This window comes from Dasypus novemcinctus, chromosome 6 (genome assembly GCF_030445035.2).
Source record: "Dasypus novemcinctus isolate mDasNov1 chromosome 6, mDasNov1.1.hap2, whole genome shotgun sequence".
In the NCBI taxonomy this organism is placed as follows: domain Eukaryota; kingdom Metazoa; phylum Chordata; class Mammalia; order Cingulata; family Dasypodidae; genus Dasypus; species Dasypus novemcinctus.
In genome coordinates, this window is record NC_080678.1 from 5,149,085 (window position 1) to 5,165,683 (window position 16,599).

At 56.3% G+C, this 16,599-nt stretch overlaps 1 protein-coding gene across 1 annotated transcript in view; it reads left to right on the top strand.

Moving 5' to 3' along the window:
• Positions 1-16,599, top strand: part of STK32C (serine/threonine kinase 32C) — a 107,039-nt gene that overhangs the window by 50,667 nt on the left and 39,773 nt on the right. The window contains 1 exon segment of the mRNA XM_058298096.2: positions 7,422-7,477. Within this exon segment, the coding sequence (XP_058154079.1) occupies positions 7,422-7,477 (56 nt within the window).

The window sequence follows — 16,599 nt, forward strand, 5'->3', positions numbered from 1 at the left end:
TCAGGGTTGTCTAGGGAAACTGAACTGACAGGAGGTATCTGTTACTAGTATGAGATTTTATAAAACGCTCTCATGTGACTGTGAGGATGCACGAGGCCACATTCCACGGGGCAGGCTGGCTGCGCACCAGGGGCTCCGACTGTAGGAAAGAAATCTTCTGGAAGAAAATAAGGCTCATCCAATTGTGAAGAAAAGAATTTATTCTCACTCTTGCAAGAAGGGGCACACAACCAGGAAACATGGCTGGTGCCCCGAATAAAGAAAAATGACCCGATTTATACCCCTGAGCCTAGCACGCAAGCCTTCCTCTGTTTCTCCATAGACTGGAGACTTCAGAAGTTACAGCCTATCCGAGAAGATCTAACTTCCCGCGCAAAAGTTTGTGATGAACCGCTTCCCACATCACATTCCAATCACGTTAGTTTTTACCTGCTCCCCTTTGCCAAATAAGGAATGGAATTTAGTGCTGAATTGGTATTGGCTTAGCTCTTTCTTGGGCATCTTTTTTATTGCCTATAGAACTGGCTTAAGCTGGTTTCCTTTGTTCCTGCTTAACCCTGGAGTGGGAGACTGAGGCAGGAGGCTGCCAGGTTACATTAATCAATATTTTCTTCCTTTATGTGAAAACTAAACTAGTCTTCGTTTCTTACACAATGAAGAGCCTTCTTGAGTTTCCAGGGGACGCTCGCTGTATGAAGCAGAGATGGGAATTCTCTCTGAATGCTGAAATCACTTCCCCTTCTAAGGCCTTCAACTGAGGGCTGATGGAAGCTCCTCAGGTGGTTGTAGCTGTAACCTGCCATCTATGCAACCAGCTCACTGATGACTAAAGCCCCTCAAATGTCCCTGTAGTACAGTTAGCCCACAGACAACTGGGCACCATTACCTAGCTGAGTCGACACATTAGCCTAACCGTCACATGGTGCGCTTCTAGGAATATTTCCATTTCATCTAGATGATCTCATTTGTTGGCACACAGTTGTTCATTGTATCATCTTATAATTACTTTCATTTCTGTGATGTCAGTAGTAATGTCCCCCGTTTCATTTCTGATTTCAGTTATTTGCATCCTCTCTCTTTTTATCTTTGTCAGTCTAGCTAAAGGGTTTGTTGATTTTACTGATCTTTTCAAAGAACCAACTTTTGATTTTATTAATTTTTCTATTGTTTTTCTTTTTTATTTTTTTAAAGATTATTTTCCCTACTCCCCTACTCTGCTGCTTTTTGTTGTCTGTGTCCATTTGCTGTGTAATTTTCTCTATCTATTTATCTTTTTTTGTCTTCTCATCTTTCTTCTCTAGGATGCAGATGGATTCGATCCTGGGGACCTCTGGTGTGGAGAGAGGTTCCCATCAGTTGCACCACCTTAGTTCCTTGTCCTGCTGTACTTCACCTTGACCCTCCCCTTTGTCTCTCTTTTGTTGCATCATCATCTTGCTGCGTGACTCACTTGCACAGGCACTGGCTCACCAAGCAGGCACTTGGCTCACCACATGGGCACTCATGTGGGCGCTTGGCTCACCATGTGGGCACTCGGCCATTGCATGGGCACTGGCTCACTGCACAGGCACGCTTTCTCTTCTTTTTCACCAGGGGGTCCCAGGGATTGAACCTGGGTCCTCCCATATGGTAGGCGGAGGCCTAACCATGTGAGCCATATCTGCTTCCCCTCTCTATTGTTTTTAAATCTCTATTTTATTTATCTCCATTCTACTTTTGTTATTTCTTTCCTTCTGCTTACCTTAGGTTTAGTTTGCTATTCTTTTTCTAGATCTTCCACTTTTGAGGTTAGATCTCTGGTTTGATATCTTTCTTGCTTTTAACATAAGCATTTAGAGCTACAGATTTCCCTCTCAGCACTACCTTTGCTGCATCCCGTAAGTCTTGGTATGTTGTATTTTCATTTTCATTTACCTTGAGATATTTCCCAATTTCCCTTGTGATTTCTTCTTTGACACATTGGTTGTTTATTAATATGTTGTTTAATTTCTACATATTTGTGAATTCTCCATTTTTCCCTCTGTTATTGATTTCTAGCTTCATTTCAGTGTGGTTGGAGGAGATACATTATGCAACTTGTATATTTTTTAATTTATTGAGATTTGTTTTTTGACCTAACTTATGGTCTATCCTGGAGAATGATCCATGTGCACCAGAGAAGAATGTGGATTCTGTTATCATCGACTGAAGTGTTCTGTAAATGTCTGTTAGATCTAACTGGTTTATAGTATTGTTCAAGTCTTCTATTCCCTTATTGATATTCTGTCTAAATGTTCTATCCATTTTGAAAGTAGTATATTGACACATCCTACTGTTCATGTAGAACCATCTATTTCTACTTCAAATCTGTCAATATTTGCTTCAAATATTTTGGGGACTCTGCTGTTAGGTGCATATATGTATCTATAATTGTATGTTTTCTTTTTGTATTGACCCCTTTATCTGCCAATCTCTGCCTTTTGAGTGGAGAATTTAATATATTTGCATTTAAAGTATACTGATAATGCATTATCTTCTTCTGCCATTTTGTTATTTTGTCTTCATATTATACCTTTATTGAATCTCAATTCTTCCATTAATGCATACTTTCATGTTTATTTGTGTATTGTACTGTTTTTGAGACCCTTCTCATTTCTTTCTGATATATGTATTTACATATTTTTTTGTGGTTACTATAGGGTTCAAATTTAACATCTTAAATCTATAACAATCATATTTCACTTGGGACCAACTTATCTTCAAAACATATACGCATACACTGTTCCTATACCCTTCTGACACCCTACTGTTTTCTTAATTGTTACAAATGATATCTTTTTACATTGTATGTCTAAAACCATAGAATTTTCATTACTTTCTATGGATTTGCATTTTTTTTAAGATTTATTTATTTATTATTTAATTCCCCTCCCCTCCCCCGGTTGTCTGTTTTCTGTGTCTTTTTGCTGCGTCTTGTTTCTTTGTCCACTTCTGTTGTCGTCAGTGGCACGGGAAGTGTGTGCAGCACCACTCCTGGGCAGGCTGCACTTTCTTTCGCACTGGGCGGCTCTCCTTCCGGGGCGCACTCCTTGTGCGTGGGGCTCCCCTACGCGGGGGACACCCCTGCGTGGCAGGGCACTCCTTGCACGCATCAGCACTGCACGTGGGCCAGCTCCACATGGGTCAAGGAGACCCGGGGTTTGAACCGCGGACCTCCCATGTGGTAGATGGACGCCCTAACCACTGGGCCAAAGTCTGTTTCCCTGCATTTGCATTTTAACACCTGTAAGAAGTAAGAAGCAGTGTTACATGCCAAAAAATACCATACAATAACACTGGCATTTGTAATTACTTATATGGTCACCTCTACCAGGGGTCTTTATTTCTTTCTGCTGCTTTGATCCACAATGTCGTGTCTTCCTTTCAGTCTGAAGAAGTCCCCTCATTGCCTGTAGGCAGGTCTAGTGGTTAGGAGCTTCCTCAGCTCTTGTTTATCTGGGAATGTTTTCATATCTCCTTCATTTTTGAAAGAAAGTCTTACCAGATATAAAATTCTTGGCTGGCAATTGTTTTCCTTCAGCACTTTAAATATTTCAACCCACTGCCTTCTTGCCTCCATGTTTCTGATGAAAAATTGGCGCTTAATCTTATTGCACATCCCTGGCACATAGATCATTGCTTTTCCCTGGCAGCTTTTAGACCTCTCTCCTTGTCCTTGGCATTGGACAGTTTGGTTATTATGTGTCTGGGTGTGGTTCTATTTGAATTTATTCTGTTTGGGTTTTGTTGAGCTTCTTGAATGTGCGTATTTATGATCTATGTTAAATTTGGGAAGTTTTCTGCTATTATTTCTTTGACTATTCCTTCTGCCCTTTTCGTTCTTTTCCTCCTGGGACTCCCATAATGTGTATATTGGCAAGCGTGGTGCTGTCCCATGGGTCTCTTAGGGTCTGTTTATTCTTCTAAAATGTCTTCTTCCTTGCTTGATTCATTTCAGTTGTCTTGCCTTCAAGATCACTGGTTCTTTTTTCTGCCACCTCCAATCTGCTGTTGAAACTGTCTAGGGAATTTTTCATTTTAGTTTTGCAGTCTTCAACTTCTGGATTACTGTTTGGTTCCTATTGAGAATCTCAAAGAAATTCCCATGTTGCTCATTCATTGTTTCCCTCATATCCTTTAGTTAATTCTCCAGGTTTTCTTTTATCCTTTTGAGTTTATTAAGGATCATTTTTTAAAGTCTCTAATAAGTCCAGTGTCTGGTACTTTTTGTTGATGGTTTCTGGATTTCATCTTGTTCCTTTGGATGGGTCATCATTTTCTGTTTCTTTGTCTCGTAATCTTTTGTTGCACAGTGGACATTTTAGTATTTTAAAATGTGAACTCTGGGATTTCATTCCTGAGCTGTCAGTTCCTTTAGTTTGTATATAGTTAGTAATATAGCAGAGATTTTCTTGAATGCCAGGAGTTAATCAAAACTGTGCAGAGAGCACCTTTCATTGTGTTTGCAAATGGGCTCTGCCTTGGTGAGTGGTCTCCTCCAGAGCTTAGCCCTACGGTCAGGAGGATCACCCCAAGGCAAGTGCAAAGGACATGGCCCTGTCTGCCTTATCTGAGCCTGTGTGGAGCTGGAGCAGCAGATCCTGCTGCTTTCCCCGGGCCCGTGCTTTCTAGAGGTCTTAGGAATTCCCTGTTTACAGTAACCAGGACTCGGTGGGCGCTTTCTCTGCTCCCTTTGAAATAGACCTCTCCTCCCCTACCTGTGTGCTCTCATGAGTGAGGAATGCAGGTAGTCCCTTTGCCCCAGGCTGCTTCCCCTTCTTGGTTCTCACACCGTCTCAGCTTTCTCCAAGCCTTTTCTCTGCTTTCAGGAGATTCTGGGAGGGTGAGCCCGATACAAGTTCCCCGGCTCAGCCTCTCAGACTTCCCCTAATAGATGGTGCTGACACACCTGTACCCCCTTATGGGCACGGGGGCCGCGCTGCTCCCTGGGCAGGGCCAGGGACCCACAGTGGGGGCACTAGCTGGCTCCACCCCGTACTGTGCAGGGGTAGGGGAGGGGCCCGCAAGGCACCAGGAGCCTCTGCTGTGGTTTTTGAAGCTGCGTTTTCTTCCGTCAGCACTTGCCCTGTTAATGCAGCCCTTTCACTATTTTCTGTAATCTTGAGGAAGGGTGTCATCTTTAAGTTTCCTTTGCCACCATTGCCCCAGAGTCTGAAGTAGTGGATCAGGGGTAGAGATCTGGGGTCAACCACACAGCCCTGGAGGCCTTGGTCACACCCTGGCCCCAGCAAGCTGAGCCAGGAGCCCGAGCTGCAGCCCCCGCTGCTGTCCTCCTCAAGGCTGGAGGAAGGGGGCTGGCAGGCGCTGCAGGAAGTGGGGCTCACCTGTAGGGAATGCGGGTAGGAGAGGTTACCAGCCGCTCCCTCCCGCCCCTCCCCGGGGCCAGTGTTCCGCTAGACTCCAGGGTTTCCCAGCATTGATTCGGACAGTTCCTCCAGTTCATGGTTGTTTTGGTGGAAGGACTGGTGATGGGAGCTTCCTACTCTGCCATCCTCCCACCTTCTTTTGCTTCACGTCTCTCCTCGGGCACTTAGGGTGGCCCGGGCTGTCTGGGGCAGGTGATGACGAGGTGGCCGCTAGCCTGTTTCTGGGGAGAGGGCTCCTGGGTTTCTACCCGGAAAGAGGAATTTTCAAAGGGGGCACAAGCACATCCCCCAAGGCAGGACTTTCTGGAGCACTGCCAGGCCTGAGTACATGGGGACAGCAACCCCCGGCCCTGCTGAGCACCCCACAGACCTACAGACCACCTGTGACCCCACAGACGGCCTGCAGCCACACAGATGGTCCCATGACCTAAGAAACCGTCCCTGGCCCCGTAGACTGCCCGTGACCCCACAGACGGCCCCCAGCCCCATAAATGGCCTGTGACCCCACAGACAGCCTGCGACCACACACAGGGTCCCGTGACCCCAGGAACTGCCCCTGCCCGGGACCCCGTGCCCTTCCCCGTGGCTGAGCAGTTGCGGCTGTGCGGTGTTCCTTTTGGACACTTCACTGAGTTGCCTTGTGGGGCTGAGGGGCCTCGGCGGCCCTGGGACCCCTGCCTGCCCCCTCGGGGTCAGGCCACATGGCTGCCCACGCTCACGGGGGCCATGTGTGGCGGGAGTCGGGGTGGGGGCTGGGCGCACTGGGGGCGGTCCTGGCCAAGGCTGGACTTCACTGCCCCCTGGGGGGAGCCCCAGCCATGGGGTCTGAGGCACCCTCCTCGCTTCTGCATGGCGTGGCTCCCCGGTCAGCTCCGGCCCTCCTGGACCCAGAGCCCTGGCCCAGGCCCACGTGGCGGCTCTGCCATGAGGCGGGATCTCCGGGCATGGGCCTGGGCCTCTGATGACCCCACCCTTGGCTGAGACACAAGCCCCGTGGGAACAGACCTGCGTTGACGGCGTGGGAATCTCCCTACCGTGGCGGGAGCGCTGCGGGTTAGAGCACCGACAGGTGGGCTCGGACCGGTGCACACAATCCTGCAGGAGGGCCACTGAGCCATGGGTGTGTGCGCAGGGCAGGGCTTTCCCTGAGGTCTGGGACAGCAGAACGCAGTCGTTTTCCAACTATTCGTGTGCTCGGGGGCGCCGCCTGGCGGGGGTCTGTTGTCAACGTCACCCGAAATGGTTCTTCTAAGGTTTCCCACAGGCGGCAGCACTCAGAGCCACTCACCATGGCTGGTTCAAGCCGAGTCATTGATCGGCTCATTGATCACTGACGACCGAGTGATTGTGCATCGCTCCTGATTCACCGAGTGATCCGATTAGTTAATCACTGGTTCACGGCTTGATTCCCAATTCATGTGGCCACACCTGGCCTTTCCCTCCCCTGCCCACAGTGGGGTCATTTTTGGGGTCCCTGAGGCTCGCCCAGCGAAGCCCCCAGTCGGAGACCACCCCCGGGGAGGCCTCCGCGGTGGGTACTCCCCCCACCCTCTGGCCAGAGCAGGGGCGGCGCTGTTGGCGCAGGGCAGCTTCCCACGGGTTCCTGGGGCCGGCCCGTTTGCTGGTCTGTACAGGGCGGGGGGCAGCCCTCAGATGGGGCATTGCTGGGCTCACGGGGCTGGAGCCGAGCCCGGCCTGGGTGCTGCAGGCGCCGTGTCTGCACGACTCGTGTCCACACCGGTCTCTGGCCTGGGACGGACGTCTTCACGCCTTGGGTCTAGTGAGCCTGGAAGGGGTCCACCCGGAGCGCCAGAGCCGTCCCTGCCTTGGCTCAGGGCCCTTCTCCCTGGACGTGAGCCGAGGTCAGCCTTTGCCAGGCCAGGCTGACCCTCTGCCCAGAGGGCTGCGGTGGAGGGTTCTGGAGCTTCTCCAGTTGGGGGCTGCTCGGGCTGGGGCCCGTGGGGGCGCAGGGCCCTTCCCGCCCGTCTCACCAGGCCCCTTTGCTTTGCTCCGCAGTGAACTTCGACCACTTCCAGATCCTGCGGGCCATCGGGAAGGGCAGCTTCGGCAAGGTAAGCGGGCTCCGGGGGCCGGGCATGGGGCCAGCCGTGGCGCCCCCTCCTCCACCTGCCCCTGGAGAAGCCCCCGTCTGGGCTGTGTCTCGGGGTCTGTGGGGAGGCCCAGGGGTGTGTCCCACAGCTCGCAGGAGCACCAGGGGCGCCAGAACCACAGGGGCAGTTTTTCCAGCCCATTCCAGGGCCTCGGGGGTCTTGGAGCTGCAGTGCGGGGCCTCCGCCACTATTCAGAGCCTGAGAGCCTGGTGCAGGCGCGCCCCGACGCCGAGGCCCGTTCTCCTGGGACAGCGCCCTACGGCCCCCGCACAGCCCCTTACCGAGGGACCATGCAGAAGGGAACGCCTTTAGGAGCAAGTGGGGGTGGGTCCCGGGGTCCGCTAGCCCCGGGAGCCCTGGGGAACCCTGGGGGCATGTGGCACCAAGCAGCGTCGGCTGAAGCAGGAGCCAGTGCCTTTCTGCAGGCTGCGCCGGCGTCCCGCTCCCCGGGCTGACCCCAGCCGAGTGCACCCTTGACCAGGGCAGGGCCGAGGGCCCGCGGCCTCCCAGCAGGCGCTTGGCATCAGGAACCAGAGCCGCTGGCTTTTGTCACCACCCTCCCCCTGCAGGCCTAACTTCCTGCTCGCTCCTCATACTGAGATTGGGGTGATTTTAACTCAGAAGGGGCTCGAGGAGCAGCGCCATGGGCTTCAGATGACTGTTTGTCCAGTTGTCCAGGGAGGTTTGGCAGGGGGGCCTTCACTTCTGCAGCTGGGGCAGGGGAGCAGCACTTCTAGGCCCTTTGGGTGGCTTCTAAGGGGTGGTTATGGAGCCCACCCAACTCCAGGGCCTTGGACAGCTGCTAATCCACCCCCCCACCCCCCCCACCCCCGTTTCCTGGTAGCGAGGTGATTGCCCGTTATATTATCCACGGCCCGGGGGTAATACTAAGCCACAGTAAATTAGCCTTTCCGCATGGGTCCTGCCTTAGGGAGAGAGTATTTTTAACATTCCTCGATGTCAGGAGATGCCTTCAGTTTTCTTTTCTTTTTTTTTTTTCCTCCAAATTCTACTCAATTTATTCATTTTTTTAAAAAGATATTACATTAAAAAAATATGAGGTCCTCATTCGCCCCCACCGCCCCCACCCCACCACTCCACCCCCAATAACACTCTCCCCCATCATCATGACACATCCATTGCGTCTGGTGAGTACATCTCCGGGCATCGCTGCTCCCCATGTCCCGTGGTCCACACCATAGCCCACACTCTCCCACGTTCCATCCAGTGGGCCATGGGAGGACATACAACGTCCGGCAATTGTCCCTGGGGCACCACCCAGGACAACTCCAAGTCCCGAGAATGCCTCCACATCTCTTCTCTTCCTCCCCTTCCCGGCACCCAGCAGCCACCATGACCACTTTTTCCACATCAATGCCACATTTTCTCGATGATTGACCACAATAGTTCATGAATAGAATATCAGTAAGTTCACTCTGATCCTTACTGTATTCCTCCTTCCTGTGGACCTTGGCTTGGTTGTGTACATTCCACATCTATGTCAAGAGGGGGCTTAGATTCCACATGGATACTGGATGCAATCCTCCTGCTTTCAATTGTAGGCACTCTAGGCTCCCTGGTGTGGTGGTTGACATTCTTCAACTCCATGTTAGCTGAGTGGGGTAAGTCCAATAAATCATAGCGTAGGAGCTGAAGTCTGTTGAGGTCAGGGCCTGGGTATCATATTGTCAGTCCAGAGATTCTAATCCCCTAGATATATCTTAAACCTCAGCACCAACTACAATTCCAGTAAAGTAGCATGAAAGTCTTGTGAAAAGAGATCCCATCTGAGTCCAGCTCCATCACGCAGAAACACCAGCTCCAAAGAAGGGTCAACTGGCATGGCAGTGAACCCCATCTGCCATGACCATAGAACCTGTGGGTCTCTTTAGCCCTCAAAAGGACCAATACCTGGGGTTATATCTACTTTATCTGTCTCTGAGACTCTGCTCAGGTGTGCACAAGGGCAATCCTTCTGACAACCTCCAGACTCTTTTTAGAGACTCATAGCCATATAAACTCACTTGTCCTTTCCATTTCCCCCTTAATTTAGGTGAAACAGCATTTTTAACTTCTGTTATTATATGTAGACAGGGATATTCTGCTTGTCTGCATTGAACCTTTAATTCAAGGTCATTTTCTAGTTGCATCATCAGCTGGTACTTGGTAGTGATCCCTTGGTGCCAGGGAGGCTCATCCCCGGGTGTCATGTCCCACGCTGGGGGAAGGCATTGCATTTACATGCTGAGTTTGGCTTCGAGACTGGCCTCATTTGAGTAACATGAAGGCTGTCAGGAGGAAACTCCTAGGCACAGTGCTTCTCTAGGCCTTGTTCTTATTTCAGGTGTATAGGCTCACAAGCATAGTCATTAGTATCAGGGGCTCACTGTTGGACCCTCATTCCTTCCTGGTCCTTACGTTGCACCTGGGGGACTGCCGCTGCTCCCCTAGGGACCACGACAGAGCCCCGCCCCGGCCAGTAACCCAGTACCCCCCAGCTGTTGTTTTTAATTGTTTCTACTATGAGTATATCCAAACATTACCATGCACCCTGGACATATGCCCTGTATAACTCCCTGTCAACCATATATCGCCTGTCAATAACATCCCATACCAGTATTCCTCCACTGCCATTGTTGAACCACATTGTGATCCAAAATTTCCTGAAAAGTGAAGCCCAATATAATGTCAGGTTCCCTCACTAGTAAAATGGAATATAGCAATGAGTTTAAAGGTTATATATAGAATACGTATTGATTTGGAAAAATTCTACATCCTTTTTCTTCTCTTTTTTCCTAATTACTGAGCTTCTCTTCACAAGAGCCTTAGATCACAGTAATTCATATATACAATATACAGTACTCCCACAGTTTTCTGAGTGACATAAAGGATATGGCCCTGAGGTTGGTGAGAATCTGCCAGAGACCAGGAAGGCTGCTGGGGTGGCCTCCTGTCACCTGGCGTGTCACCTGGGTTCTCACCTGGCTACTCACAGGTGACACCAGGTTCTGGGAAGATGGGGGCAGGTGGGGGCAGCAGCAGAGGATGCTGCTCCCCGAGTTTCAGGAGGGGTGGCTTGTCCTGGTGCCTTGGGGTGGGGGGATGGGAAGTCAGGCCTGTTTCCCTGGCTCCCTGGTGCCCCCCCACCTCTGCTGGCCCCGCATCCCTCTGGGAAGTCAGTGCCACCCCCCCCGCCCACTGGGTGCTGAGCTGCAGGATCCTCCAGCCAGTCCCTGGTGCCTCAGGATCTGGAAATGGGGGTGACCGGAGCGGCTGCTTGGCCCTGCCTGGGTGTTGCTTTCAGATGCAAGCAGCCCCGGACTTGGAGGCTCCTGCCTGTTCCCGGTCAGCCGCTGCGGGCCCCGGGGCCTCTGGCCGCGCCCCTGCCTGCGCATCTGAGAAGGCGGGGAAGGCGGGGGCTCACCCCAGACCTGGGCTCTGGTCCCTGTGGCTGCTGCCCGTGGCGGGGCGGTGGCCGCACGGGTAGAAGAGCCAGGGTTGGGGAGTGTACCCTGACTTCAGGAGGGTGGCGCTGTTGTGTGCGGTCTCATCTCGCTGCGTCTGCAGCCGTGATGATGGGGACCCAGGCCCGTCCCTTCTGAGTCCTCCAAGAGGAGCTTCTGCCAGGGGTCAGCCACGTGGGGGGCCACCGGGCGAGACGCTGATCAGGGTGCCCTCGAGTGGGCACTCACACGCGAGTGGGCAGCCATGGCTGTGTCTGTCCCAACCAGATGTTCCTTTCCAGGCAGCCCCTGGAGACGGATTCTCCGAACTCGTACCTGGTTCTGTGCCCAGGTGCTGCTGATGGAAATGGGGAGCTGAATGCCTTCAGGCCATGACGCCCAGGGGTCACCCAGCCTCTGCTGAGGAAGGGGTGTCCCGGAGGTGCCGTCGGGAGGTGGGGCGGGTGTTGCTGAAGCGGGTTTTACGGAGCGAAGGCACAGCCGCGTTGTACCGAGGACACTGAGCGCAAGTCTCTGTAACGGCTGCTCAGTGGACGGGGCTCTGTGGGGGCCACGCTGGGGGGAGCAGACAGGAGTGGGCGTGGCCGCACACAGAGGGCGGGGAGAGTAACAGGGGCACGGGTGGCCGAGGTGCCATCTCAGGCCGAGCCAGGGTACTTTGGCGCTTGGCCTGGCTTGTCTGCCCGTGTGTCCTGAGCCGGGCGTCCTGCGAGTCCCCTGACGCGCGTGCCGGAGCTCCACCGCCGGCTCTCCTTGCGGAGAAGCACCCACGAGAATCCCAGGGAGGTCTGGAGGCCTCCACAGGTGTGTTAGTCAGCCAAAAGGGTGCTGATGCAAAATCCCAGAAATCGGTTGGTTTTTATAAAGAGTATTTATTTGGGGCATCTTACAGATACCAGACCATAAAGCATAAGTTACTTCCCTCACCAAAGTCTATTTGAAGCAAGACGGCTGCTGACGTCTGCGAGGGTTCAGGCTTTCTGGGTTCCTATGTTCCTGGGGCTTGCTTGTCTCTGGCTTCAAGTTTCCTTCCTTCCTGGGGCTGGCTTCTCTTTCCTCTGTGAGCTTACTTCCCGGGGCTCCAGCTTAAGGCTTCAGCATCAAATCCAACATCAAAACTCCAATACCAGAAACCCTCAAGTCTGTTCTTTGCCATGCCTTTTATCTGGGAGTGCCCACTCAATCATGCCCAGGTACAGATCAGATTCCAAGCATAATCCAATGTTCCTTTTTGGAATTCATCCATAATATCAAACTGCTACAGCAGGAAAGGCTGCAGCTGGCTGGCCTCTGCTGCCGCTGCCCCCCTCACTCCAGCTGCGTTGCTGGCCGGGTGGTGGCCCCTCTCGGGCTCTTTCCTGGAGCTGCCACAGGGTGTGCCCCTCCTGGGGCCCTGCCCACTGTCTGCCTGCTCGGCCGCAGCACTCACCCCTCTGGCCTGGCCTTCTGGGCTACAGGGGCTCCACGTGGTGGCCGGGGTGCCTGGCAGCCTGAGAGATGGAGCCCACTGCGGGAGGAGTGGCCTGGGGGTGCAGGGTCCCGGGAGCCAGGGGGACCATCAGGAACGAGCACCCAGGACCTGGGCTCCAGAGGGCCGGGGGAGGGGGCTTCGGGCCACTCCAGGCCCCAGGGGCCTCTCTGGGCTCAGGATGTGGGCTCCCCTCCACCAGCCCACCTCCTTCCCCTTCCCAGCTCTGTCCAGCGTAGCGATGGTGGACGGAACACGTCCACGACGGACGCCAGGCGGGAACAGTCAAGACCTGGAGAAAATCAAAGTATTCTCTCTTCTGGCCACCCCTGCCCGCTCTCCCGCCCATTGCCGAGCAGTCGCAGGGTGGCTGAAGTCGGGCGTGCTCCTGTCCAGGGACAGCAGAGGCCATGGCTCCTCCGTCGCTGCCTTTGTTTGTGGCCCGGGGACTGGAGCTCCTGCAGGCCACAGCCTCCCTTCTTCCCGGAGCCCTGGACGGAGCCCTGGACGCTAGCTCGGGGGAGCCGCAGCAGCTTGGGCGTGGCTGCCCGGTGGGGTGCACGGCGCACTTCCTGTCCAGCGCAGGCTCTGACCGGGGCCTCTGCTGGGTGGTGTCGTGGCCGGCTTGGCCCAGTGCTGGACACGCCGCTTCTCTCAGAGCCGGTGCCTCGCTGCAGGGGCGTGCGTTGGGCAGTGTCCCCTGGGCGTGCGGGGGCTCACCCCAGCGCCTCAGCTGGAATTAGCCAAGTCAGGGGGCTCGTGCTGGAGCTGGGGAGCCCTGCCGGGTGTGAGTGTTGTCGGAGGAAGAGGACATGTGGACACAGGCAGACAGGTGGACAGGTGGCCATGTGACAATGGAGGCAGAGGCTGAGCCGAGGCCTGTGGCCCCCACGGAAGCTGGAGGAGGCTTGGGAGGGACTCCCCAGCCCCCCTGGTCCCGGATCCTCCTCTGGAGCTGGCCCAGGGAGCTTCACAGGCAGACAGGTGGACAGGTGGCCATGTGACAATGGAGGCAGAGGCTGAGCCGAGGCCTGTGGCCCCCACGGAAGCTGGAGGAGGCTTGGGAGGAACCCCCCAGCCCCCTTGGTCCCGGATCCTCCTCTGGAGCTGGCCCAGGGAGCTTCGTGGTTTGAAGCCGTCTGTGGCTCCCAGGACAGGGTGGACAGAGCGGTCCCACCTGGGAGCAGAGGCTCCGGCTGACCCCTTGCCCCTTTTTTCCTGCTGGGCCGCAGGAGGCTTAGCGGCCAGAATTCCCCACGTGTTGCAGTCTGCTCCCCAAACCAGGCTCTGCTTTTGGTGTGGGCCCTGCGTGTCTCCCCATCGCTCTCGGCTCTGGTCTTGCTGGCTCCCTTCCTCCATGTTCCTTTCCACCCCCGGGCCTGAGCCAGCTGCCCAGCCCCTCCCCCACCACTGCCCAGCTCCCCCAGCCCCTCCCCCACCGCTGCCCAGCCGCCCAGCCCCTCCCCACTGCTGCCCAGCTGCCCCGCCCCTCCCCCATCTGGACTGTCCTTGCGTGTCCCCAGGCCTGTCAGGGGCCGGCGTCCACCCCAGCCTCTTGCTCTCGCACAAGGGCCGCTGAGCGCTAGGGCAGGGAAGGACGCCAGGGCCGAGGCCCGCGCTCGGCAGTGCTGGCCTGTGGGAGGACCGAGACGCAGGCTGCGGGGAGGCTTCCCCACAGGCCCCGCCGCGCCCCCTGAGCCCCAACCTCGGGCGGCCTGGCAGGCGGGGCGGGGGCAGCGCAGGCCTGGGCTCCCCAGCTGGCCGGCCGTGAGGTGCCCCAGCTGCTGCCTCCCACGCTGCCCTCGGAGCGAGGAGCCGGCGCTTGGCGATCGCCATGGCAACGCCCGAGGGTGGCAGATGAGCGCGTTGCCGGGACACCTTGGCTGCAAACAGGGAAGAGAGGCCCTTTCTCGCGGCAAAGGGGGTCCCAGGCGGCAGAGAGCTCGGGGCAGCTGGGTTCAAGGGGCGGACCTGGCTGGCCACTCTGTGTCATGCGTCCCCTGCCGCCCCCAGGGCTGCTGGAGCCTGCGCTTCCTGCAGCCCTCAGGGCCTTCTGCCCAGACCACCACGGGGGCAGCCCTGCAGCGGGGCGGGCGCTCTCAGTGCAGCTTGGCAAGCGGCCGTTGGCTTTTCCACACTCACAGACTCTTGTTTGGCTTATTGTTAACAATCTATTGAGATAACAATTCATATACCATACAATTCAATGTTTTTTCGTATATTCATGGAGTTGTGTAAGCCACAAATTAACGTTAGAACATTTTTAGCACCTCAAAACCAACCCTGTCACCCTGTGACCAGGCCAGAGTCGAGAACGATGCTTCCAGTGTGGGCCTAGGAACGGTGAGGGGCTTCAGGGCGCCCCCAGCGGCCGCCGCGCCCTGCGGAGACGGCTGACCGCGGGGTGCCGGCAGCTGCTTAGCCTGATTGGCGAGTCTGGCCTTGCCTTAGCCTCCTGCTCCAGCTCCTTGTCCCCTCCTCCGAGACGTCCACACTGAGCGTCCCCTCCACCAGGAAACCGCTGTCTACACACGTGGCCCCGAGGACCGGGGCAGCAGCTCCCTGTCCCCAGTGCCCGCTTGATGGCTGCGGTCTGGCCAGCACTGATGGGCGGGCCGCGATCGCCAAGGGCGAGCTGGCGGCCAGGGCAGGACCCCCCGGCCTTGGCTTCCCGGCCTCTGCCCTCACGCCGTCCAGCTGCGCAGGGGCTTGCTTCTCCGTCAGCCTCAGCGCCCACGCGTGCGGCCAGCAGCTGCTGCTCCGCCGGCCCTGCCCAGCACGCCTGCGCCGTGGCCATCCTGCAGCAAATGTCGGGGTCCAGCTGGGGACGCGCTGCTGGAGACCCCACGGGTGGCGGTTTCTGACTGTTGGTCGGGACCTACGGCATTTCGATGCTGTCCCTTGTGTCGATTTTGCTCTTGGTTGAGGCGTGTGTGTGTGGTGTTGTCTTTGTGCTTTGGGGGCAGCGGCTTCACCTAAGTTCTTTCTGGGTGGGGGCAAGACTTTCCTGGGGATCTGGTTATGCTGCGGCTGTGCTGGGAGGGATGTGGAATGGCACTAAAGCTCCCGAGTGACCCCCAGAGGCCGCGGCTCGGCAGCTGGGCACAGCGGGGGACACCCTGGCCTGCCTTGGGGGCTGCTTGGCCTGTGGGAGGCGGCTGGAAGTCCTGCAGCAGGATGGGGCAGGGGCTTCTCCAGGGACCCCTCACCCTGATCCACACACGCACTGGGGCGGCCGTGAGGTGGAGCGCCATGACACCTTGCCAGGTGGAGCTCCCAGCCTTGGAGGTGGTCAGGGGTCGGCAGGCCCGGGACCCCCCATCTCAAGGACGAGGCCTGGCCCTGGCCAGGGGGTCAGGAGCACCCGGTGGGGCCGAACCAGGTCGGGGTGGGGCTGGGCGGTGGCCTGAGCTGCTCTGCTGGTGTCACTGTCCGTGCTGGCCCTGTGGCGACCGTGGCCTGGGTGGCTCAGGTGGCACTGGGTGGGTGGACTGGGGGTCTAACTGGTGCTGCCCGGCCCCACGGCTGGCCTGAGCATGCCTGCTCAGTTGGGAAGCAGCCCCTCGCATGGCCGTGGGGGGCTGTCCAGGTGGCGTCCATCTGTGTCTCACGCAGGGGCCCAGGCTGTGGGTGGCCTTTTCTATGGAAGGTCCGGGCTGCGGCGCCCTTGGGTCCAGGCTGTGCTGGCTGCGGGGCCACAGGTGGCTTTGAAGGGCAGGAGAGGCCGAGGGTCAGAAGTGCCAGGCCCAGGGCAGGGAGAGGGTGGCGGTGCTGCTCAGAGAAGTGAGGGTGCGGCGGGTGCGGCGGGTGCCTGGACGGCAGGTGGGAAGTCCGCGGGGGCCCTGGTCCAAGGCAGGGCCGGGCGGGGTCTGCGGCGTCCCTGTCCCCTTGACCACGGGAGGCCTGCCCTGGCGAGGCTGGCGGCCCTGCGTGGGGCAGGTGCAGCTCCTTTCAACGAGCCCTGCTCTCCTGAGCCGCAGCTTCCCCGCCTCAGTGGACCCTGGTGGCCCCGTCTGACCACCTCAAGCAGCCTTGGGACGCAGGCGCCTCGGGACGCAGGCTTGCAGGCCCCAACCGCCTGCACCTGCCCCTTCTGGGCCATCGGCACCTCCAGCCCCAAAGAGCCGTGGTCTCGGGCTCCAGGTCCCCCA